Source organism: Cebus imitator, unplaced genomic scaffold (genome assembly GCF_001604975.1).
Source record: "Cebus imitator isolate Cc_AM_T3 unplaced genomic scaffold, Cebus_imitator-1.0 Scaffold379, whole genome shotgun sequence".
Taxonomy (NCBI): Eukaryota; Metazoa; Chordata; class Mammalia; order Primates; family Cebidae; genus Cebus; species Cebus imitator.
Window position 1 is genome coordinate 1849848 of NW_016107694.1, and position 24172 is coordinate 1874019.

General features: G+C 50.0%; 1 protein-coding gene across 1 annotated transcript; it reads left to right on the plus strand.

Moving 5' to 3' along the window:
- Positions 1-2427: 2427 nt before the first annotated feature.
- GDF6 (growth differentiation factor 6) lies at positions 2428-21128 on the plus strand. The gene is made up of 2 exons (XM_017507589.2): positions 2428-2938; positions 17952-21128. The coding sequence occupies exons 1-2, from the start codon at positions 2536-2538 to the stop codon at positions 18911-18913; spliced, it is 1365 nt and encodes a 454-aa protein (XP_017363078.1). The 5' UTR covers positions 2428-2535; the 3' UTR covers positions 18914-21128.
- Positions 21129-24172: the final 3044 nt, after the last annotated feature.

Genomic DNA, 24172 nt, shown 5'->3' on the forward strand with positions numbered 1-24172 from the left:
ATGTGCAGGCCAGTAGAGGGGCAGTGAGGACCTGTAGAGATAGGCGGGGGACATGGAGAGACGCTGAAGGCAGTGGACTTGGTTGTAAAATGTTAAGTGACAGGGGAGGAATCCAACATAATATCTATCCCTGGATTGCATTAATATGAAAAGGATATGAGCATAACAAATAAAGGAGGGGAAGGGAACCCAAAAGGCAAAAACATTTGGATTTGTTGTAGTGGCAAAAATCTGAGAAATAATTTCTTCTTTTAGTTTCATCTCCTTTTATTTTATTGTAATAATAATAAGCCATTTTAAAGCAAAGAGAGAGGAAGGAAGAAAATATTATAGTAAAAGCACCTTCAAGTATAAGTTCTCACAACTTGACAACCATGAAACCAAAACTAGGGGATATAAGTAGAATTGGGATAGGGCCAGAAGGGGGATCCATGGAGACCAAGGGGAGAGTTGCCAAGCTCAGTAGGTCAGTGGTTAAGAGCCCATACTCTGGAGCTGTGTGACCCTGGGCCTCAGTTTCCCTATCTGTAAAATAGGGATAATACATCACTTATTTCAGAATTGCTGTGAAGATTGAGTAAAATAATATCGGTAAAGGGCTTCAAACCATGACCGCCACCAAGTTCTCTGTGGATGCTTGCCATTACCTGGAGGAGGCCAGTGTCCAGGGTGGAGGGGTATCCTTAAGGAAGTTAAAGGACTGAGGGGAGCAGGGCAGAAAACTCCCTCCCCATGGAGGCTGTCCTGTGAGTGGTCCCTGCAGGACAGAAGAGGTGATGAAAAAGCAAAAGGAAGAAGGGGGAAGAAAGTGAGAGGGAGGAGATTAGAGAGACTGGGAACACACACAGAGAGTAGCATGGAGGAGGAAGAAGCCACCTGAGATCAAGTGAAACCATAAAGAGAAAAAAAAAAAAAGCAAGAACTGAATGAAATAGAGATGTTGGGCCAGGAATGACTTCCCAGTGGGAAGAATCTTGGGCTTGGGATTCTGTCCCTTGCTGCATATCCTGACAGAGTGGCCTTGGAAAAGTCACTTATCTCCGTTGAGTCTTGGTTTTATTTTTTTCCATCCATGAAAGTGAAAATAGTAACACCAGTCTCACAAAGTTGTTGGTAAGATTTAAGGAGGATGCTTTATGGTTGGTGCCTGAGCACCCAATCGATGCTCAGGGAAACTCTTCCGTCCATAGCAGTCCAGCGCAGAGCGCTGTGGGAGACAGAAGCAGCGCTACGCCGCCTTGTCTTTCAGCGTGCAGGCCCGGGAATGAGCGAGGCAGTGGGCGGGGAAGACAGGCACGGGAATCTGGGGACAGATAAAGGAAACTCGTGATGGGGCGAGGCTGGGCTGAAGAGAAACAGATTGGGGTAGAGCTGCAAAGGGAGGGGTCCACTGGAAGGGGAGGGGGAGGCCGGGAAGAGAGAGGGTGGGATGGCAGTGTGAGATGGGAGGGCAGTGTGAGAAGAAAAGCAGGCTGGGGAAAGAGGGATTGGAATGCAGAAGGAACTTGGGGAAGGAGGAAGTCCTGCAGGCGGGAGGGAAAGAAGAGAGGGAAAATGGGGACGCAGTGGAGGCGGGGGACAGGCCGCGAGAGGGAGAGGAGCCCGGGAGCAGACGAAGGAGAAGTGGAGCCGCTAAAGTCAGCGTCAGAAGAGGTTGAGGACTGCGAGAGGAGAGGCTGGGGCCTGCAGGGGAGCGCAGCAGCTTCTAGCCTCGATCCAAACTCTAAAGGCTCGTGGCCTTTGCCTGACCTCGAGGGTCGGGAATAGGCGCCTGTCTTTGTGGAGAGCGATACCCCACCGAGAAAATGGGGCTGTTCCGAGCCGGTCCCTGCGCCTGGCCCACGGCGAGGCTTTTCTGGCTCGGGGCTGGCCCCTGAGGGGCGCGAACGGCCGGCCTGGCAGTTGGGGCCGAGAAGGGAAGGTACCACCGCCTCGAGGCAGCGCGCAGCCTGCAGCACAGGCGCCTGCTCTGAGCCGTCCCTGGGGGGCGCCGTCGCCGCCTCGCTCCTCCCGGGCCGCTCGCTCCCAGGAAAGCGGAGGCAGCTGGCAAGGACCGAGAGCCCGGGCCGCGCTGCGGAGGGACCGCGCCTCCAGGAGTTCGAGGGGCACCCTGGCGCGGCCCGCCGGCCTTTGCTCCCCGGCCACTGGCCGGCCGCGCCCGCCTTCCCCCGGTCAGCGCTTGGGGCCCGCGCCGCACTCACCGCCCAGCAACCCCGCGCGCGTCCCGCGGGGGCGCTGCGTCTTCCTGCCACACCGGCGCACCGCGGCCCCTCTCCCCCACACCTCCGTCCCGCACCGCCCGGCTCTCCTCCCACCCTCCCCACCCCTCCTCTACCCCCCCTCCCCTCTCCTCCCCTCCCGGCGAGGGGCGGGAGGGGGCGTGGCGGGGCCGGGGTTTGTGTGGCTGGGACCCGGCTCCTCGCACTCCGAGTCCGCCGGAGGAGCCGGGCCCCGGCCGCTGTCCAGCCGCTCCGTGCCCCGCGCGTCCTGCGCAGCCGCCACCGCCTCTTGGGAAGACGCAGCCACTTGCCCGCCATGGATATTCCAAGGGTCCTGCTCTCGGCCGTCTTCCTCATCAGTTTTCTGTGGGATTTGCCCGGTTTCCAGCAGGCTTCCATCTCATCCTCCTCGTCGTCCGCCGAGCTGGGCTCCAAGGGCATGCGGAGCCGCAAGGAAGGGAAGATGCCGCGGGCGCCGCGCGAGAGAGACGCGGGCCGGGAGGGCCAGAAGCCACAGCCGCGACCTCAGGACAAGCCCCAGGCTCAGCAGCCCTGGGCGCAGGAGCCTCCAAGCAGGGGTCCGCGCGTGGTGCCCCACGAGTACATGCTGTCAATCTACAAGACTTACTCCATCGCAGAGAAGCTAGGTATCAATGCCAGCTTTTTCCAGTCTTCCAAGTCGGCTAATACGATCACCAGCTTTGTAGACAGGGGACTAGGTAAGTGGCAAAGAAGACACCGACACCCCTCCCGCTGGAGCTCCGCAGCCAGGGTGCTACTCCAGCCGGGGAGGCTGCATTTGTGAATTCCCTTCCCACTTTGGACACTTCCCCTTTACTTTTCTTAAATTGTTTTTCTCAATCTCGAGTAAGTTTCTGAATGCGGCTGCAGATTCTATTCCAGTCTGTAATCCTCCCTTCCTTTTTCCCCCCTTTCTTTCTCTCTCTCTTCTTTCCTTCTTCCTCTTTTGCAGAAAGCGGCGTGGTTGCCGCTTGTCTGGTGGCTGGTGAGGGAAACGTGGAGGACGAGAGGCAGTAGGCGGATGAACTCGGTTGGAGAGGGGATGGGGCGGGAACTGATGGAACCGGTGTCTAGGGGTACTGGGTTCGCAGTCCAAAGCCTCAGCTGCTGGGGCAGATCCAGGGCATGAGTGAGCCTTGGAAAGACCTGGGAAAAGCCAGCACTAGCGAGTTCCACCGTCTGAGGAGGTAGTCCGCGAGAGGCGTCGGGCAGCCCCTTGGTCCTGACACCGCACAGGTTCTCGGTTGGTCCCAGCGCTGGGTGCTGGGATGGTCAGCCGGGCTGGAGCCCTGCGCTCTTCGGCTTTTTTGCTCCAGCGTCGCGCTCCCGGCTGCTCCGAGGCCTCAACCCGAGTGGTTTCTGCAGATGCGGCAGCAGCAGCTGGGCGGGCCCGGGCAGGATCGGCTAAGTTTGGGGGTTGTGGGTACTTAATACACAAAGGTACATGGGTGTGCCCATCCACCTTTCTTAGCCAGGCAACGCTTCTCTCTCAGCGGTATTCTCGAGGGCTGGTGGGGGTCGGGGAGGATCCCTGGTACCCTCTGTGAAAGCGCGTGCGTGTGTCGGTGTCTGCGGAAACCCTTGCGCCCCCTTCTTGCCACCGGCGTTGATCCGCGGCGTGGCCAGTGCCCTCATGAAAGCCTTGCATTACCTCTGGTCCCAGAAATTTGGGAGGGATCCACAGGCATCGGCAACTCAGCTCCTAAAGGAGGGAGACAATAACGTGGAAGGAGACAGGAAAGGTGGCGAGGAAAAGGAAAAGAGAAGGAAAAGGAAGGAGATGAGAAGAAAAGGAGGGGATGAAAGAGATTTAGGTAGTTATCCACTCCACCATCCTCCCTAGACTTAGCTCCACGACTTTGACCTGTTCCCAGCTAAGTGGGGTTGCCCAGGAACCTTGCAGCGCTGGAGTTAGTGGTTCGGAAGCTGCTTCAGCCACTGCTACCCTGGGTGCTAGCACTTCCCCTAAGCTTTTTAGAGTGGGCTAACGCTCCCCCGCCCCCGCCCCCGGGCTCTTCCGCGGCTCCAGCCCCCGCCTCTCTTAGTCGCGCTCCCTGCACGAGAGTCCTGCCCACGCTGGGTTCGGGCTGCAGCCCGAGGTCAGCGAGGTTCATGAGCTGCTGAAAGGTCCAGAGGGCAAATTAACGCCGGGTATTTTATGATGATTTTAGGACTACTAAAGCCACCTTTGCAAAGACACGTGGCTTCTTCGTAGTAGTGCAACTGAGTCCCTGGCCTCCGCGCTGCCCCTGCAGCTCCCCAACCCTCCGCACGCTGAACTCCCTGCTACAGTTGTTTTTCTACCTCCAAGTCCTCTGTTAATCGTGACCTTCTCTACCACACTCCGGAAGGAGGCTAAGGAACCTCAGAGAAGACTGTTCAAGAGGGCCTTCTTCAAGAGAAGAAATCCCAGAGGCCTAGGCTGGCCGGCGGTTGGGCGCGCATTTTCTTTGCCCTGGAATGAAGTGGCAAGAATCCCCACCCCTCCCCCAAGTGGGCACCCTAACTGGTTCGCTGCGCCCCGTGAATTTGGCACAGGACCAAAAGACTCTGAGGGGTGTTCGAAGGTGTCTACGGAAACCTGTGGCATTCAGACAAGGGTTAGGGGGACGTCTTGGAGGCCCCCAAATCCGGCGTAGACGGGAACTCACTTTACCCTAGTTTGTTTGCCCTGCCGCCTCCTCCCTGGGCACTGCGCTTTGAGCCCTGGGATCCCGGAGATAGAGGAGGAATTGCATATGCACCCAGGCTAGGGAGGCCTCTGTCCTCGAGCCAAGGCGTCCAGACTAGCAGGACCGAAATCCACAAGTCCGGTTACAACCCGGTAATGCCATCGAGGGCTGGGGATTGGAGCGGTCCACAGCGGGAGGAGACGCGGAATGACCGCCCGGACGGCAGCTTCAAAGTCGCGGTCTCCTCTGCGTCTCCAGGTTCCCAGAAAATGCGAAGAAAGGCAGTTCGTTGACTGGGAAGGCGATGCGGCTTGTCGCCCGCCGCTCGGGGGTGTAGGAGTGCGGAGCCGCGGGCGGGAGGGGTGCGCAGAGGAGGGGGTGCGTTGCTGGCTGCAGCCTCAGCTTGATAAAGGGAAAGCCTCACTTTCCCTCTCACTGATTTTGATTTGATGTGTCACCGGCGGTGACCTCGGGCTGGACCTTCCGGGGCTTGCTTAGCATCGGGCCCCTGATTGGAGTGTTTCAACTCAGCGATCTAATTGAGGGTTCATGTCATAACACATCAAACGGTGTCTCGTCTCCCGTGATGGAAGGGACCCGCCAGCCGCGCATCCCCGGCTCCTGGCGAGGACTTCCGCCCCTCTCACGTGGGGCTCTTAACCGCGCCAAACCCCCTAAGGTCCCCTCCCCCAACGCGTGGACGGCCTGAAGAGGAGGAAAGAGCGGCGGCCGGCCTAGAGCTGGGCCAGCCGCGCTAACTTGGCGCCTCGCCTAAGGGAGGTTTAAATCGCCGTCGAGTGGGGTTGGCTTGGCTTGAAGGAGCCGGGGGTCCCACAAGGGGAGGAGCGAAGAAAAGGAAAGGAGCCCCGAAGCCAGTCCAGGAGGCGAGAGCGACTTGCTAGTGTACAGTGTCTGTAAAAAGCCTTCCTTACCCCGGAAACCCCAAAGTTACACCTGAAATCTGTGGTTGAGAGTGGGAGGGCAGGCATAAACTCTGCCCAAGTGAATGTTGGGCGCTTCAGGTTTATAAAGAAAGCAATTTCTGAACAACTCCATCCTGGGCCACTTCTCCCTATCCTCCAGGAGAACTTATTGCTAATTAAAAAAAAAAAAAAAAAAAGAAAAAAAAAAGGTTCCTTCTTTCAGTATGCTCTCCAGACACCTAGGAGTAATAATAGTAACCACGATCTATTCAAAATTTACTGTGTACCAAGTATTGCACTAAAATTTGTTACATTAATTATCTTGCTTAGTTATCACAACCTCTTCCAAGAAAAACGCTATCATCACACGTTTTACAGGTGAAGAAGACAGAGAAGTTAAACAAGCTGCTCGAGGTCACACAGCTAGTGAGAGGTGGGGCTTATATAAGATTCCAGACCCTGCAAGTTTAACTACAGGCACTGTATAGATAATTTAAGGGGTGAGGTGGTTTCTAATGGATGGTTACAAGAAGAAGTCAAAAAAAAAAAAAAAAAAAAAAAAAAAAAAAAAATAAAAAAAAAAAAAAAAAAAAAAAAAAAAAAAAAAAAAGGAACGATTTCCCCCCCAATGCCCTGTCTAATATTTGTCTGTAGTCACTAACCAGTTGGGAGTGTGAGTGTAACTAGATGCGAGGATCTGAATTTTGGTGTGTTTTGCTTCCTCCTGTTCTTATTTTAATCACATTATCCCTGTTTTTTAAAAATACTCTTATATTGTGCTTTAGAAATGATGTTGGATCCATAAAGATGAGAAAGTGTGTGTATATGTGTTTTGGTGCCATCTTGGAATGAGAATGGATAAGGTTGGATATGGTGGAAATACAATTTGCTCATGAAATAACTCATTAAAAGGCCACTAGTACTGGGGGCCTGGACCCCCAGCCCTGGGGCCTGGGAACGGCAGACAATTAGTTCTCTGAATTCAACAGGTCTGAGAGATACAGGGGAGGGAGGGAGGGGGGAAGAGAGATAGAGAGAGAGAGAGAGAGAGAGAGAGACAGGAGAGAGAGGGGAGAGAGACTCAGACTTTATGTAGTGAAAAGTGCCACGTAATTCCAACAAGAAGAAAAAAAACTCTCAAGAATGAGAGAACCAAAATAAGTCTAAGACTATTGCTGTGAGTTAGGTTTCCAGAGGACTTTGAAATCAGAATATACCTTACTTTTTTCTTGTTGTAATAACACTCTCAAAAAGGAGGCAATATGGAACAGATAAAAACCAAAACGAGATGGGAATATCCTTGAAGAACTTGGTGCACTAGAAATAACTCTCAGGACAGTTTGCCACTAATTGTTGACTTCTCCGTTCACCTTCTGAGTCTTGACTATCAAGGGGCAGAGCGGAGCCATTCTGGGAATAGCCCGGCTGCGGGGAGGGCATTCAGAGAGTTGCACAGTTCCCGCGGGATTGAAGTTCATCTGGTACCTCATGTTATGCAAAACAGCGGGTTTCTGGGTGGACCTGGGCCGCAGAGTGGTGTAATCAATTCGGCAGTGCTTTTGCGGGTACCCTGTTGTCGTTGGCAAACCGAAAATGAAATATAAGCAGGGAAGTATTTTAATGGGGACGGAGGGAATTCACAACTGTTAATTATTTGGTGACCTTGTATTCGATTTGTTTGAGTCCCTTATAAAAACACTAATGCAGACCAGACGGCCAAATGAGGAAGCTGGGCAGAAGGTTCCAATCTAGGCTTTATTTCCCCGGAAAAAGGGAACAGCCTCGGAAAAGGCTTGCTAAGCGTTCAAGGTGGGGTGTGCGTGTGGGGGCGCGCCTGCAGAAGCGCGGGTACGGAGTTTGCGCCACTGTCCAGGTTCAGAATCCTCCTCCAGTCAGGTGAACTGGAAGGTCCTGCAAAAAGCCCGGGGGTAAGGGAAAGAAACTTTAAACTAGAAGTTGTTCTGCTCTTCTTGTTCGAATAGCTAAGGCATGTTTAAGGCCACAGAGCAAACTCTTGGCCACTGACTTGCTGTTAAACATGTTATTATAGTTTCAATCCTTAAGGCCTTAAGGTCTGCCTTACAGGGAAAAGCAAGAAGATTTAAAAAAGAGAGAAAGAAAGACCACCTAGTATGTTCTACCGCGAGAGTGCAGGTTGGGCAGGGATTCTTGGCGAGTTTTCTTGGCAAAGGAGGCTAATCTGAGACGGATGCAGCGTTTTCCCCAACGCAGGAGGCTCTTGGGCCTCTGGGAGTTTGCGCGGTGGATTTGCCGGTGGGGGTGGTGGTGGTGGGGGGAGAATCTAACAACGTGCTCAAACATCCTGTGGTTTCTGCGCATTAAAAGAAAAAAGTCACCCAGGCCACAGATCACCAAAGGCCTTGCGAATCCCTCTTCCCCGCCCTCCCCACCCCACAACAGAATCAGGACTTGAAAGCTCCTCTTTTTTTTTTTTTTTTGAGACAGAGTCTCCCTCTGTTGCCCAGGCTGGAGTGTAGTGGGGCGATCTCGGCTCACTGCAACCTTCACCTCCTGGGTTCAAGTGATTCTCAGCATCCCGAATAGCTGTGATTATAGGCGCGCACCACGATGCCCAGCGAATTATTTTTTTGGTATTTTTTGTATTTTGTATCTTGTATTTTTTTTTAATTTTTAGTAGAGACGGGGTTTCACCATGCTGGCCAGGCTGGTCTCGAACTCCTGTCCTCGTGATCCGCCCGCCTCGGCCTCCCAAAGTTCTGGGATTGTAGGTGTAAACCACCACGCCCGGCCGAAAGCTCCTCTTTCCGACCAGAGAGGATGCCTGTCACCTGGACCCCCGCAGAACGCAGGGCACTGCATCGGAGGCCCTAACACTACATGTTTTTTCTTAGCTGGAGTCCTTGGAGTTCTTGCAAATCTCCTCGAAAGTGGTGACGTCTTTCTGGAGCGGTGGGGGAGAAGAAAGAAGGGAATGAGATGGAGAGGTGGGGAGGAAGATGGTATGATAGAAATAGGGCAGTAGGATAACTTGTTTCCTGCTAGGACTACTGCGTGCACCAAAAGACCCAGAGAAAATCAGCAATAATCCTTGGGGGCTTTTACGTAAAAGGAAAGGCATTAGTTCGATAACCCCTCGGGTATTGAATAACCCGGGTCAAACGACGCTCTTTGGACCAGGGGACTGAATCGAGCCGAGCCCTCGAGGTGTGGAATGCCGGAATGTGGATTCATTGTGCCACTCCGTTGCTTGACATCCTTCCATCCCCCATCCCAACCCCTGGCTGTTTATCTTTAAGCTCAAAGTCGGTTAAATAGTATCTCCTGTTTACAGGAATTAAACAGGTCCTCCTTGGACTAATGGGTTGCAGGGTTGCTGTTCTGTGCCTTCTAAGACAGTCCATTAGCATTGCTGGGGACTTAAGGTTGGGTCCACCTGGGGTGAGGGGCCGCAAGAGCTTGGAGGGGGCGAGCGGCGCTGGACAACTTTCCTAGGGAAGTCCGCGCTGCGGCGCTAGTGGACCTGGCGCCTGGGGGCGGGGCACGGCTTAGGGACCCGAGAGTGGGCGTGAAACAGACGTGGGGCGGGCCTCTAGCCCAAACTGGTTTAGCCTGCGGAGAGGGGCAGAGGGCGGGAACAGGGGCAGCGCCGGGATTTGGCTGTAGTAGGGGGCGGCGGGCATCTCCGAATAACGTAGGAGGCCAGGGGAATCCGCGCGTCTGCTTTGCAAACCTGGCTTCCAGGCGTATTTCTCTAGCTCCTACTCCGCTTCCCAGCCCACTGCCGCTCCGACACTAGGTGCGGAGGGAAATTGACTAAGAATAGACCAGGGCCCACGAATCTCATTTTGCTGAATTGTTTCGAAAGTCAGGCCAAAATGAACGCCTCAGACAGAGATTGCGGCTCTCCATTCCTCTAAGGGTGCACCCGGCCCAGCACCTTAAAGAGCACACACAGCACAGCGGTTTCTCCTGCGCAGGACCCCTGAACACTTAAGTCCAATATGTTGCCCTCGACTACAAGCCACTTTGAACGCTCGCCCCCACCTGCAACCTCAGAACTGGTCAGGGAGGGGAAGCCACATCAAATGAACACCCTTCCTTCTACTTTTGATCTCCAAACTGAAGCCAAGAGGCCCAATCACATTCCAGCTCCGAGGGCAGCTTCAGGATTTCTCCCTTTCCGCTCCCCTAACCTTCCTGGAGGACCTGGTGCATCCCTGGTTGTCAGTGCAGGGAAGGCGGCCCCCAGCAAACCCACCAGGTCCCGGGCCCCAGGGGAAGGGCGTGCTGCGAGCGCACTGCAGTGAGATGGGGAGGGAGCTCGGAAACAGTAGGAGAGCTTTGGTTTGGGTTTCATCTGCGGTGGAGATGTCAAATTAAGATTTGAGCCGCTGTGGTCTGGAGCCCAGAATGGGACCCCGTTGAAAAGAGAGAAGCACAGTGAACTGTCCTTGATCTCAGCTTTGTCTCTCTGGCCCCTCAAGAGAGCACGCAGCCGTCAGGGTCACTGGTTCAGGAAAACTACTTTGTAAATGAATCCTCTAGAGACGAAAGGAGTTTCCCGAAAGCACCTTGGAGCTCCTGATGGAGTGTGCAGCATTCGCGGGGGAGTGCTGCTCCCCAGCCAGCACTGCTGGCCAGAAACGAGCATCCTGGGCTTACAGTTAAGGCCATTAAAGGCTGTGCTGAGGCCCCAAAGTGAGGGGTGCGAAGCTGTTTTCAGTTGGGTGAGATTCCAGGATTCCCTTTCTTTTCTTTCTCTCCACCCTCATTCATTTGCCTCACCTTGAGCCGGAGCTTGCGGTGCCGATACTAGGATTTCTCCGAGGGATTCAGGCAGGCCACCAGACCCACTTAACTTTTCGAGTCTACCAGGCCCAGGCCCCTTACAAAGAGAAGGGCGTGGGTCTGGAGGCTTGAGGGAGAGAGTGAAAAAGCCTCTCCAAGACTCTGTGGAAGACTCGCCTTGGAGCCCTCTGGTCGTCGGAAGGAGAAATACAGGGCAAGCTGCTGCGGAGGGCACTGGGGAAGCCAAGAGACTTGAGAGCAGCTGGACTGGTGAGAGTGTGACGGGAAGGAACCCATACTGAAGGCAGACCTGCGGACAGGACCTTTGAAAGTGACAGGCACCGCAGGCCTGGCCTCAAGCTGCAGCCCAAGGGGTCCGTCATTGCAGCCCTACCCATCAACATGTGTCCAGCCATTTGCACGGTGAACATCGGTAACTTCTGCCTCCTTATTCCCACCCCGGACTAGCCCTGTGGTCAGATCGTGCCCTTGCAAAAGGACACCAAAGAGGGGAAAGAAACAAATCCTCAGGCCTCTCAGGGCTGCACTGCCAGCCAGGGAGTCATTTGGATTAGCACAAGGGCTGTCACTGGCCTTGACCCCTGCAGAAGAGGAAACCTGAAAGAAGGGCCAGATCCTTGATGTGGCTGGGGTGGAGGTCGTCTGTTCACCTGGCATTGTGGGAGGGACAGCAGTGGTGATATGGCCTCACAGGACTGAGAAGGTTCAGGATAATGAGGTGAGGCTGCAGCCCCCATGAGCCTTGCCCTTCACTTGACTTCAGATAAGCAGGAACTGGAAGCATCTTCATCTTTCTTTCCCTCTATGCTTCCTAGCACCTTTCCTCCACTCACTTCTGGAATCTTGTGGAGAGAAGTGGACCACAAGGACTGAAGTCCAGAGAACTGGATTTCAAAGGAAGTCAAGAGGAGGACAGGTGCACCTTCTCCTACCAAGATGTAAGTAGTTATAGAAACATTGGCTGCATTCATTGAATGTTTCTACGTGCCATGCATATCCCAGGGTACTTTGACTCTGACCTTTACAATGATCTTACAAGGTAGAGGTGGTTCTCTCATTTTATAGATGAAGCATATGAGGCTGGGAGAGATTATGTGACCCAGTCTACCCAAGGTTACCCAGCCACTAAGTCACAGACCAGGACTCAAATGTATGTGTCTTAGACTCTAAATTCCTATGCTCATTCCACATCATCAGAGGTGACTGATATTTGTTTTCAGAAGTCTTTCTTACACCTTATCTCATTTGTACCCCTCCGTAGCCCTGTTAAATTTTCTCCTAAATTCTCTTTCACAAATCCAATCACTGACATTTCTTCTGCTGAAAAAAATGACTGCTGCAGTTCTGCTGAAGTGAGTGACTCTTGCCGGCCAGGGATTGATGCCCTCCCTCCAGGAATGGGCAGCATGGAAGAGTTTCTCAGGGTTTCTACAAGGCACGGAGATCAGGGTTGGGATGTCTCGGGTGGTGGCACAGATGCTGGGGCCAGACTGCCCACTCTACTGCTTACTCTCTTGAGGCAGTTACTCAACCTGTCTGTTTTAGTTTAGAATGATGGCTTTTTCAGAGGTGATTTTGAGGATTAAATGAGTCATTGCAAGTTAAGAATTTAGATCATGCTTAGCACAGATTTAGTGCCACACCACTACTTGCTCTTATGATTATTATGCTGAGGGGTCAGGCATGAGTACTGGGGTTAAGAAAGAGCACCCTGGAAAGGGTGAGTTGTACGGATTGCTTCAAGAAGCCACATATCAGTAAGAATGCTAGCAATGCATCAGCAGCTCATAAAGCTCAGATCTCAACAGAGGCCTGACTCAGGATGAGTATTTCCTCAGGGAGTTGCCCAGGAGATCACTGTATTCCAGGGGGAAGGTACATAGTTGGCACACAGATTCTCCTTAAAGCCTTTCACACTCCAGGGGGAGTGGCTGGTGGCTCGTTTCTGTTCACCCAGTATACCTGGCTCTATTTCCAACATGATGGACTTTGCCCCCTCAGTGCAACGCTGAAGGTGAGAGATCTAGGTGAGAAAATGACTCCAAGCCCACTCATGAATTTTGAGCTTGGAGGTCTTCTTTGTAGTAAAGAAAAGAAAAAAGAAAAAAAATTCCTAGGGGAACCCAGCCCACGTTGATTACATTGATGATGAAGGAGTGTCCTATTTCTTGGTTCCCTGCTCAAACAGGACCCTGGTAGAGTGGCATGGCTGCAGGACTGGAGTCAGAACACTTGGAATTAGGAGGTTCAACACTTGTTTCTTGCTAGTTGCAAGACAATGGGCAAGTTAAGATACCTTTTAGATCTTTAATTTCTTCATCTATAAATGAGTATTACAGTAGGCCTGACCTTAGACGTTCGCTGTAAAGATTCAGTGAGAGAGGCCAGCAAAACTCTGAACACGTGACTAGCACAAAGGTGGTGCGCCACAAGCGCTCAATGCTGCAGCTGGCTCTAAAATGAGCGGGTGGGGGGCGCCTAGAGTTTCTCTTGCAAAGATGGGTGATTCTTCCTGCTTGTGGGTTGGGGGTGGTAACATCTACTATCTTCTCGGGTTTCTGAACGTTGGTCCAGTCGCGGGGCCTGTGCCTCCGGAGGACCTGGCTGGGAGGCGTGGCAGGACGCCTGGCCAATAGCTATCCAGTGTCACTGCGTACTCAGAGATGCGAGCCAGATGCGCGCGGAGGAATCTCGTGGAGTTGAAAGTCAGCGGTGCCAAGAATCGTGCAAGTCCGGAGAGCTAGAGCCGCGGGTGCACACACAGGCGAGTGAAAAAATCCAACAAGGACTCTCAAAAGGGACCTCAAACCGAGTATATGTCTCAGAGATGTCTTGGGAAAATGCAATGCCGAGCCCTTCCCACCTCCAACCAAAGGAAATTTCTGGTTTTTGGAAACCCTCTACAGGCTGGCGCAAGGTCATAGCCCCCAGCAGAGGGCACTGGGGCTGAAGCAGGCAGGCTGGAGTAGGCAGGTGCACAGAGTCCTGCCCTCCCTCATGCCGCCCTCCTGGGGGTGAGGTTCCGGGGGCGTCTGGCCCTTCCTTTCTGCTCTGGAGTTTGCCACTCCTCCAGCCACGTACTGTGACTGTGGGCAGATGCCCTTCTCCTTTCTAAGCCAGTTTTCTCATTTAAAATGTGTGCAATGGTACCTACTTTGCAAATAGGTACCATTCCTTCTCTTGCTTTCTTTCTTTTTTTTTAATTAAATTTTCTTTTTTACTTTATATTCACCCTAACTGAAAATTTGTACCCTTGGACCAACATCTCCCCCCTTTTAAAATTTTCCTAAATTCTACACCAGAAATATATGTTTGAGGTGCTTTTAGCCTTTTACCAACCTTTTGATCATTATGAAGGAGTATCTTCTAATATGCCACGGTTTGTTCCTTCCTTCTTATTTTTCTTTCTTCCCCGTCCTTTCTCTCCCCACCTGCCAGAGAAAGAAGATAAGCCCAAATCCAGCAATTGTGACTGGAAATGTTTATATGTCTAATATTCAGCAAACGTTGTTAACAGAAGTGTGAATCAGCTGTAACAAACCAGGTTGATGCAAAGTAAAAGGGAAATAAAAAGCTCCCACCATATATTGCTGGTCAATTTCAATTTAAGGGCCCAAAGCATAGGTTTCACTTCCAAGATGTGGGAAAGTGCCGCAGATTTTGAAGTGACAAGTGAATGTTTTTTTTAGTCAAAGTCCTGGGAGAGAGATCATTTGATGACATCAGTCTTCATTTATACAAGACTTAATGGGAGAGGAGGCTTGTGGAAGGGAGCATGAAAAGCTGGCATTTTGCCCACAAATGGGTTATGGCAGCTGAGCCAGGCTCTGTGATGCCAGGTCAGCAGGCAGCAGGCAAAGTGTCTTCAGGGTAACAGTGTAAGTTGTTGTGTTCATTCCCCAGGTTGGATACCTCCTCTGAGCTATTTCCGTGATGCAGGTTTAGACAGGTGGGGAATGTGGTGTTCAGGGTAGCTGCACAGAGGAGCCACCTTCTTGGACCTTCTGTTCAGGGGTTAGAGGTTCTGGAGACCCAGTGAGAGAACTTGTGGTTGAAAGGATAAAAAAATGGGAGTGGCTTTGGGGAGTAGGAATGGTCTGGGAGAGGTAGAAGTGACGTGGTCCTGGTGTGTAACACCTTAGATGCTGCCCAGCAGTAGAGTGGGTGCTCTTCCCTACTGAGTGATGAATTCAAAGAACCTAGAGGACAACCCCCACTTAGATCAGAGTGATTCCTTGGACCAGCAGAATCAGCATGTCTGGGAGCTTGCTAGAAATGCAGATTCTAGACCCTACCACAAGCCTCTGGAGGCAGAGAGAATTTGCATTTCTAGCAAGTGCCTAAGTGATGTTGATGATGCAGATTTAAAGACCACTGCAGATTTAGTGGCTTTGAGAGTCACTATTCCAGACCAAGCTCCAGCTACCTGGGCCACAGAATTCTTACCCAAATATCCCTGAGCCCACTTCCAGGGTCTGGACAGCTTCTTCATCTGTTCAGTCCTCCCAAAGGGAGATCACACCACTGTTGTGTGCACCTGTGAAACTGTGCACAGCTTTAAGCTGTGAGCTGGGGGGCGGGGCATCCACATGCACACAGGTGAGGCCCCTAAAGTTTGTGATGGAGCTGGTGTGGGAAGAGAAGAAAAGAAGCTGAAGTCCGATTTGCATTCTTGCCGGGAAACCTGGAAAGGGTAGGGGTGGGCTGGTCTTGCTGGAAATATCATCCAAAATCCTAAGGCTGCAGAATCAGTGAGAGACCATTCTCTACAGATGCTTGCCTCAGTTTTAACTCAGCTGTGCAAATTAATCATTTATTAGCCCACACATCTTTTTTAAGAGTAAAAACAAAAGCAGGCTGATTCCCCTATATTGCATGAGAGATAAATAAATCAATTCTTTACACCTGCCTAATGCACTCCAGCCAGTGGCAAACCATCTCAAGAGTTATGTAAGCAAAGATGGAAATGATTTCCCAAGGGGGCCTAGATTTTATTTCTAGCAAGCCCTGCAAATAATGTGTATTCTATTCTCCTTTTCTTATACCCTGGCCACTTCTGGTACTTTTAAAGTCGAGTACCCGGACTACAGTGGAGAGGCAATGGGGCTTAGGGCTAAATGCTCCAACTCTGAATTAAATAGACATAATATGGATCTCAGCCTCATCATTTCCTAGCGGTCTGACTTTTGGCAATACCTTAATTTCTCCAATCCTTGGTTTTCTCATCTGTAAAATGGGAATAATACGAGTAATTACCTTTCAGAACTGTTCTGTGCAGGTGGATATTGATTAGAAATATGTTAGCCCTAATAACATTTAGCTAGTGCAGCAAGTGCCTTAAATTTGTTGCTCTCATCTCATCCCTAGTTTGGGGAGAGAGGCAGAAAGCTAAGCCTAAGGCAGTAGGTCCAGAGATCTGGGTGGTGGCTGAGCATTGTCAGACACAGGTTTCTTTGAAGGAGAAGAAAGTGTGCTGAATTCCCCCTGATTTTAATGTGACCCTGGTCGGTTTGAAGGTCTTGGCTTCCATAAATCAACTGCCTGCAGCAGCTTTTCCCTTTTCACCTCTCTAACCCTTCCCACACTCATCTCAGGTTGGGGCTTGTGTGTAAGAGTGAAGCAGCCAGTCCTACGGTCAGCCCTGAGTACAAACTGGGTGTGGCTGAGACTCCAGAGCCAGTGCCCCCGGGCTACATCTGGACTGGTAGAGAGGGTGGGACGCAGAGCCCAGTGACACTTTTACTATTGAAATCGACCCAAACTTTACTAGCTTCTGGGGAAGGCTGGGGGCTTTGGGGATTTTTGTATTTGCTGGGTTGTAAATATTTTATGGGAAGGCAGCCCAGGAAAATCTGGTTAGCTTTCCGCCTTGCACATTGAAGTGGAGTTGGCTTCATGTACAAATGTGTCAAAAAAGAAGTCCAGTTTTGCCTTGGTTCTGAAGAATTTGCCTTGGATTTTAAAAGCCTGTTACACTCCCCTACCTCACCTGTCCCCAATTTTTTTTTCTCATGTATAACTAAACCTTTTATCTTCAGGAATAGTTTCGAGGCAAGAGAATTTTAGATTGGGAGTGGGAAGAGAGATTGGAAAGTCTCTCTCTCCCTCTCTCCCCACCCCGTGTGTGTGTGTGTGTGTGTGTGTGTGTGTGTGTGCATCTAATTGTCCCTGGCTGAGGTTTTCTGCCTTCCAGGCATATATATATTTTTCATTGACTGCAGGATCTTCTCAATGGACAGATGCAAGGTGTATGTTTTGTTCATTTGTCACTCCCTGCTCCCAATACTTCTGAAACTTCATTGCTCTTTTGTTTGTTGTTTAATGATTGGCGAGTAAATAAATAAATCCCTCATCAGCTCCTCATTCTGCCTGCACTGTGTTGGACCCACCAAAACCGCCTGATGGGCAGCAATGTTACTCCAGACTAGTAGGTCTAAACTAGAACTGCACTAAACTCTTGGAGAAAAAAAAAAAAAAAAAAAAAAAAATAAAAAAAAAAAAAAAAAAAAAAAAAAAGCAAACAATAAACAAAAACCCCATGCCCAATTCTGTCCTTAGATATTGATTCAATTGGCTGAGTCAAGCCCTGGCCCTGGCAGTTTTTCAGTTCTCTAGGAGATTCTAGTGAGCCAGATTAAGACTCGCTGGCGTGGGAGTTTCCCACTTAACTGACTGGCGTGTGCTCCAGGTCAGGCACAGCCCTAGGCACTGAGGGGAGCAAGGTGGACAATGACATCGACCTAGCTCCTTTGGGCTGGTGGAGGCGGGCAGAGTATTGCTGAGAAAGGCAGACTACTAAGAAGAGAAAAATAAACAACAAGGTAGCTGTAGATAATCCTAAATACCAGGAAGATAAGCCAGTCCTGTGATAGGCACCCAAAGAGGCTACTTTAGATCAGGGTGCTTGGGATGGCCACTTGGAGGAGGTGACATTTGAGACGTGAACGAGAACAGCCAGCCCAGCCTGGAGGAGGTCTGGGGGAAGCGCGACCCAGGCTCGAGACCACAAAGGGCACATTAGCGGTTATGAAGCCTCTTGGGGGGAAACCCGGGAGGCCGACGCCGCCTCGCCAGCAGCCACTGACTTCCGCCCTGAGAGTCCGGAGCTGACCCGGAGGAGGGGGCCTGCCCTGGCGCGCTCCCCTCCCCGCGCCACGCACCAGCCAGATGGGGAGCCGGGGTGGTCAGGCCCCGGGCCGGCCAAGCTGAACTCCCCGGCCGGCCTGCCCCCACTCCCCGCCCTTTTCCTCCCGGGGGCGGCTGAAGAGCACCGGGCTGATCTCCCCCTTAAGTGAAACTGACTGTAATTATTTTTTATCTCGCAGACGATCTCTCGCACACTCCTCTCCGGAGACAGAAGTATTTGTTTGATGTGTCCATGCTCTCAGACAAAGAAGAGCTGGTGGGCGCGGAGCTGCGGCTCTTTCGCCAGGCGCCCTCAGCGCCCTGGGGGCCACCAGCCGGGCCGCTCCACGTGCAGCTCTTCCGTTGCCTGTCGCCCCTGCTGCTGGACGCGCGGACCCTGGACCCGCAGGGGGCGCCGCCGACCGGCTGGGAAGTCTTCGACGTGTGGCAGGGCCTGCGCCACCAGCCCTGGAAGCAACTGTGCTTGGAGCTGCGGGCCGCGTGGGGCGAGCCGGCCGCTGGGGAGGCTGAGGCGCGCGCGCGGGGACCCCAGCAACCGCCACCTCCGGACCTGCGGAGTCTGGGCTTCGGCCGGAGGGTGCGGTCCACTCAGGAGCGCGCCCTGCTCGTGGTGTTCACCAGATCCGAGCGCAAGAACCTGTTCGCCGAGATGCGCGAGCAGCTGAGCTCGGCGGAGGCTGCGGGCCCCGGCACTGCCGCTGAGGGGTCGTGGCCGCCACCGTCGGGCGCCCCGGACGCCGGGCCTTGGCTGCCCTCGCCCGGCCGCCGGCGGCGGCGCACGGCCTTCGCCAGCCGCCATGGCAAGCGGCACGGCAAGAAGTCCAGGCTGCGCTGCAGCAAGAAGCCTCTGCACGTGAACTTCAAGGAGCTGGGCTGGGACGATTGGATTATCGCGCCCCTGGAGTACGAGGCCTATCACTGCGAGGGTGTATGCGACTTCCCGCTGCGCTCGCACCTGGAGCCCACCAACCATGCCATCATCCAGACGCTGATGAACTCCATGGACCCCGGCTCCACCCCGCCCAGCTGCTGCGTGCCCACCAAATTGACTCCCATCAGCATCCTGTACATCGACGCTGGTAATAATGTGGTCTACAAGCAGTACGAGGACATGGTGGTAGAGTCGTGCGGCTGCAGGTAGCGGTGCCTTTCCCGCCGCCTCGGCCCGGGACCAGGGCGGGCCAAGGTCCGTCTTGCAGGGGAGACCTGGCTGCAGAGAGGCGCAGGAGAAAGCTGGCGCGGAGGGAGGCTGAGGGTGAGGGAACAGCCTGGACGTGAGAGCCGGTGGGAGAGGAGGGAGAGCAGCCTTCCCAGAACCTTCCTCCTGCCAGCCCAGAGGGAGATATGGATTTTCACACCTTGCCTGGCCACCCTGGAAAAACAAGCCAAGGAGGATTTCTTTTGTTCTCTCTGTGTGTGTTCTCTCTCTCTCTCTCTCTCTCTCCCCCCCCTCCTCTCTCTGACTGTGGCTTTCGATTTCCTTGTATGTCTCACAGGTTTTGATAGAAGGGGAGGGGAGGCGAGATGCATACCCGTTTCTCAACTGCTCCATGAATTGAAAAAACAATAGTTTACAAAGGGAAACAATGTAGGAGGAAGAATCACCGTTGACAGCATCTCGGTTTGGTTGATTTTTACTTGTGTAAAGAAGGTGGGGTCTCTGGCCATGTTATAGCCCATGTCCTGTGCCCTCCCACACAGAAAGTGTTCGATAGGGAAATTGGCAAAAGGAATAGTAAAGTCAGGAATGGTCCTGCCTATAGAAGAGCTTTGACAGAGGTGGGCTCATGCATGGCCCTCTCACCCGTTTGTGTGCTCTGTGAATTCACCAGGTCTGCTCTGGCCTCTTCCCGCACTGGGAACTGGCAACCTTCATCTCACTCTGGAGGGCCCAAGTAGCTGCCTTCCTTGTTGCATTTTCTGGTGGGGGCAAGGGGAGCTGGTATGGATGGAATGACAAGAATTAGTCCAAATGGAACCCCCTGAAGGATAATGAGAAACCACAAGGCCTGCCTTCTGACTGGGGCTGATGCCGAGGTGCATTAGCCCAGGCTGCATGTAGCCCACCCAAAAGCCCTTTCCGATTTTCATTGATACAGAATTTGCCAAAATTCAGACATGCCCTTCTAATGGAAAGGTGATTTCCCAGTTCGAATAAATGGGCAGGAGCGGGGAACAATACAATTAAGGTAAGAGCTACACAGGAGGGAATAGGAACCAAGAAGTATGAGTCCCTTCAGGAGGGAAGATGGCGGGCCTCAGGGAGGATGGGGATCAAGGGACAGGCCAGGAGCCAGGAGTGGGGAAGGGAGGGATGAAAGGGGACACAAGTCCCTGTCTCTGAAGTTTCTAAGTTCCCTCCCCTCTCTTTGACATTCCTGAGAGATTACCAGCCAGCAATAGCCCAGGGCTCCCCCAAAAGAATTGTTTCAGATTGTAATTATCAGTTAGGCAATGTTTTTAAAACTTAGTAATGAGAAACTGTGAAAAGAGCCAAGTGTTACATTGAGCTTGGGGTGGGAGATGGGGAACAGGCAGTAAGAAAGGAGGCAGGGGTGGAATTTGTCTTTTGGGAGGAAGCTGGAGAGAGCACAGTGTAACTGAAATACCCATTCCCAGATAGTCAAAAACATGAACTTTACCCCAGCCTGCACCGGTATTGTTTTCAAACATTGCCCACGACTAGGCCCTTGGAAGAGTTAGCTTCCTCCTCATCTTTGACTGTAAAATTGTTTAATCAATGGAATTTGTACCAACCTTTAAAAAAAATCTTTAGTTTTTCCTAAGTGATTTTGCTCTCTTCCATCTAAACCTGTTGCTTGTTTGGTTCAGAGAACTACAAACTGTCAAAGAAAGGGTGGGGATGATAAGAAATGCTAATATAAAATGCTAAGTGAAAAAAAGGCTTGGCCAGGAGAAATAATTTAAAATGCACATTTGCTTTGGATGCACTGTTGTTCTGTGTGGGCTGTATATATTTGTTTATTTAAGGTGACTGAAAGTGCAAAGAGGAAAAGGACAGCATGCAATTCATCCTAATGTACAAAACGTTATATGCACTCAAATGTTATAATTTCTAATATTTTTAAAGTTTATATTCGAGTTGTACAAAGTTAAGCATTAATCAGATATTTCATTTTTTCATAATGTTATCATTTTCTTAAATATTATTACAAAATTTTAAGTCTGTCTAATGGAGAGTTTTTTTTTTTAAACTGTCTACCTCATATAATACAAGTATTTACAACACGAAAGTTACCAGAGGTCAATTACTAATCAAAACGTTTTTTACAGGACACCTTTCCTGGATGATACGCAATCAAATCCTATACTATTAAACTAATTTTTCTCCTTAATAACTCAGCCTGGTTTATATGGATCGAGTTAGAAAAATCATTTTCTCAAGGAATTATTGTCAGAGGTAGTTTGTTCCAGTATGGAACTGAATATCTGAACGCAAACTGATGATTTTAAGATCTATAATTTAGTACATTACACTTTTCTTCATAACTCTTCCATAACTCCTTTTTCATGACATTTTTATTCACTAGAATAAAGCAAAATCCTTGTCAGCTATTCGACCAGTGTTTATAAGCCTGTCTCTCATCCCAGCATTTCAAGAACCCAAATCGAAATTGGATTATTTCTTAGTTTCTTTAATGTTGAGGTAAGAAAGTGGTTACTTAAGTCAACCAAGATGTCAGTGTAATTACTCTTTACATGTGTGGCATACTAGAGGCAGAAGATACAAATATTTTTCTGTACTTGCCATGGATTAGGGAACCCATGCATGAGTGTGAGCACTCACTCTATCAGGCATGATGTTATTCTACATGCGTCATCTCATTTAAGCCCCTCAGAGGTAGGTATTATTATAATCCCCATTTACACATGAGGAAACCAAGGTGAAGAAAATTAAAGTAACCTACCTGTGGGCATCCAGTCAGGGAATTGTAGTTAGGGTTTAAAATTGGTTCATTTAGACTGTAGGGCCTGAGGAGTTAACCACTATACAATTCTGTCCCAGAATTGTCTACCTGCTCTCTGATTAATCCCTAAATATTGAAGTGGGGCATGCACAGTTAGCTACAGTCCTTAGGGTTGTTCAGCTGGTGGAGGAGGAGATGGTGCAGGGGTCAGCAGCATTGCCTGAACTTTTGGAGAGTGTGAATTGTAACTGCTAGCATAAGGGCAGCTGAAAAATGGGTATGGTTTGCAAAAGTCCTTGAATTCTGAGTGTTGGGCTTGGCCCAGCAAACTTATAGTTTAAGCCGTTACTGGGCTTTGGTTCTCTACACTTTGCTGGGATTGCCCTGGGTGTGATTTTTATGTTTTGGTTATCAACACAATAGTCAATTTACAAATAGGTCATGTTTCAAAAGACTGGTTGCAAGTGGACTGTTGGAACTAAGATGCATTTTGCTGTGGACACAGTGATTGAGTTTCCAGGTCATTTTGCAGAAGCCTTATTTACCCAAATGGAACTTTTTAACAAAGTAATTTTGACTTCCGGGTTTTGAGAGGACATAATCACCTGGGAAAGTGGAAAAGAGACTGTCTTTTCTGGGTGGAAGCTGCTTTTGAAATGGTTGAGAATTCTTTGCATTGTTCCACCACTCTTTTTATACCTGGCACCCAGTTTGCCCAAGCTCACGACTGTCCTGAGGAATCCCAGCTTTGTACTTTAATACTTTCCCAATCCAGAGATTTCCCTTTTCTGCACAAATATTTTCATCTCCAAAGTCACTTGTTTTTCTTTCCTCTATTAGTTTATTCCTTAATCCAGGTGTTAGGGAAAACATAATCTCATTGAACTACATGAAGTTGTAAATATCTCCTAGCCTTTAACCATAGAGAGATTTGCATTTTAAGAAGAAAATCTTGGTTAACTCGGATTTTTTGGGAATGATGTGAAAAACTCCAGAACATAGAGAAGATTCAACACTCAAGCTACCCATGATTTTGATAGTCAAACATTAACGAGGCACTAGTGATAAAAGAATGAATGGAGACACTTGTCAATGTGAGTTTTTGGTGTCCCTTAGGAGAAATTCTGTGCAATAAAGAGACTATTTATGGCCAGTTTGTTTTATCATTAATGTCTAATGTACTAAAGCAAAGAATTTAATAACTTAGTTTTTTGTTTTCTCTAAAGTTCTTAAGTTTAATGTATCCAGGCCCCATTATGATACGTTTTTGCCCTTGTTTTGTCCGTTGCTGTATTCCTAGCACCCAGAATAGTGCCTACCACATAGCAGACACCCAGTAAATATGCTGAATGAATACATTTATAAATCCTAGTCTACTTATAAATGTAGAAATTTTAACAGTCACTTTCAAGGGAGCCTTTGATTGATGTCTTCAACTCACATTGAATGGACCAACCTCCCTTAATTAACTAATTCTAGTTTCAATTTAGTTAATAAACTTTCCTTAACTATTGTACCTTGCTTTTATGAGCTTGCTATATTCCGTTTTCTTTTTAAAACCCTTCAAATTTTTCTAACAGGAAAAACCTTCCCATATACCTAAACCATTCCAAGTAAACCTAATACATTAAACTTCTAAAGATGGTGATTCATAAGTTCTAGTATGCATCCCAATGTAGTTTATACCTTTTGACTTAACATCAGGAACCTACAGTTAATTACTCAATTACCCATTTAAATTGATGTTGGAGGCTAACCTGTTAGGCATCTTAATAAAGTACATTTTTAAAGCTTGCACACATTTTTAAAATTTATTATTATTTTTGGAGATGGAGTCTTGCTCTGTTGCCCAGACTGGAGAGCAATGGTGCTATCTCAGCTCACTGCAAACTCTGCCTCCGGGTTCAAGTGATTCTCCTGCCTCAGCCTCCTCAGTAGCCAGGAATACAGGTGCTCACCACCATGCCCGGCTAAGTTTTGTATTTTTAGTAAAGATGGGATTTTGCCGTGTTGGCCAGGCTGGTCTTGAACTTCTGATCTCAGATGATCCGCCTGCCTCGCATCCCAAAATGCTGGGCTTACAGGCATGAGCTAACATGTCCAGTCACAAATATCTTAAATACCAAATATATATAGATTGTCCCAATTATTACAAAAGCTATTTTTGAACTTAATACAAAAGTGTTAATAATTTAAATTTGATTTACCTAATCTCTGTACTTCATTCTAAAATATCTTTGAGTTAAAAACACTAACTCTTTACAGAAAAATAATGTCACAAGCAAGATGAAGTGACTATTTCAACAGACTGGCTGCAAATCTACCAGAGGCGTTGGTCAAGAAATGAGACGGAGGCCGGGCACGGTGGCTCAAGCCTGTAATCCCAGCACTTTGGGAGGCCGAGGCGGGTGGATCACGAGGTCAAGAGATCAAGACCATCCTGGTCAACATGGTGAAACCCCGTCTCTACT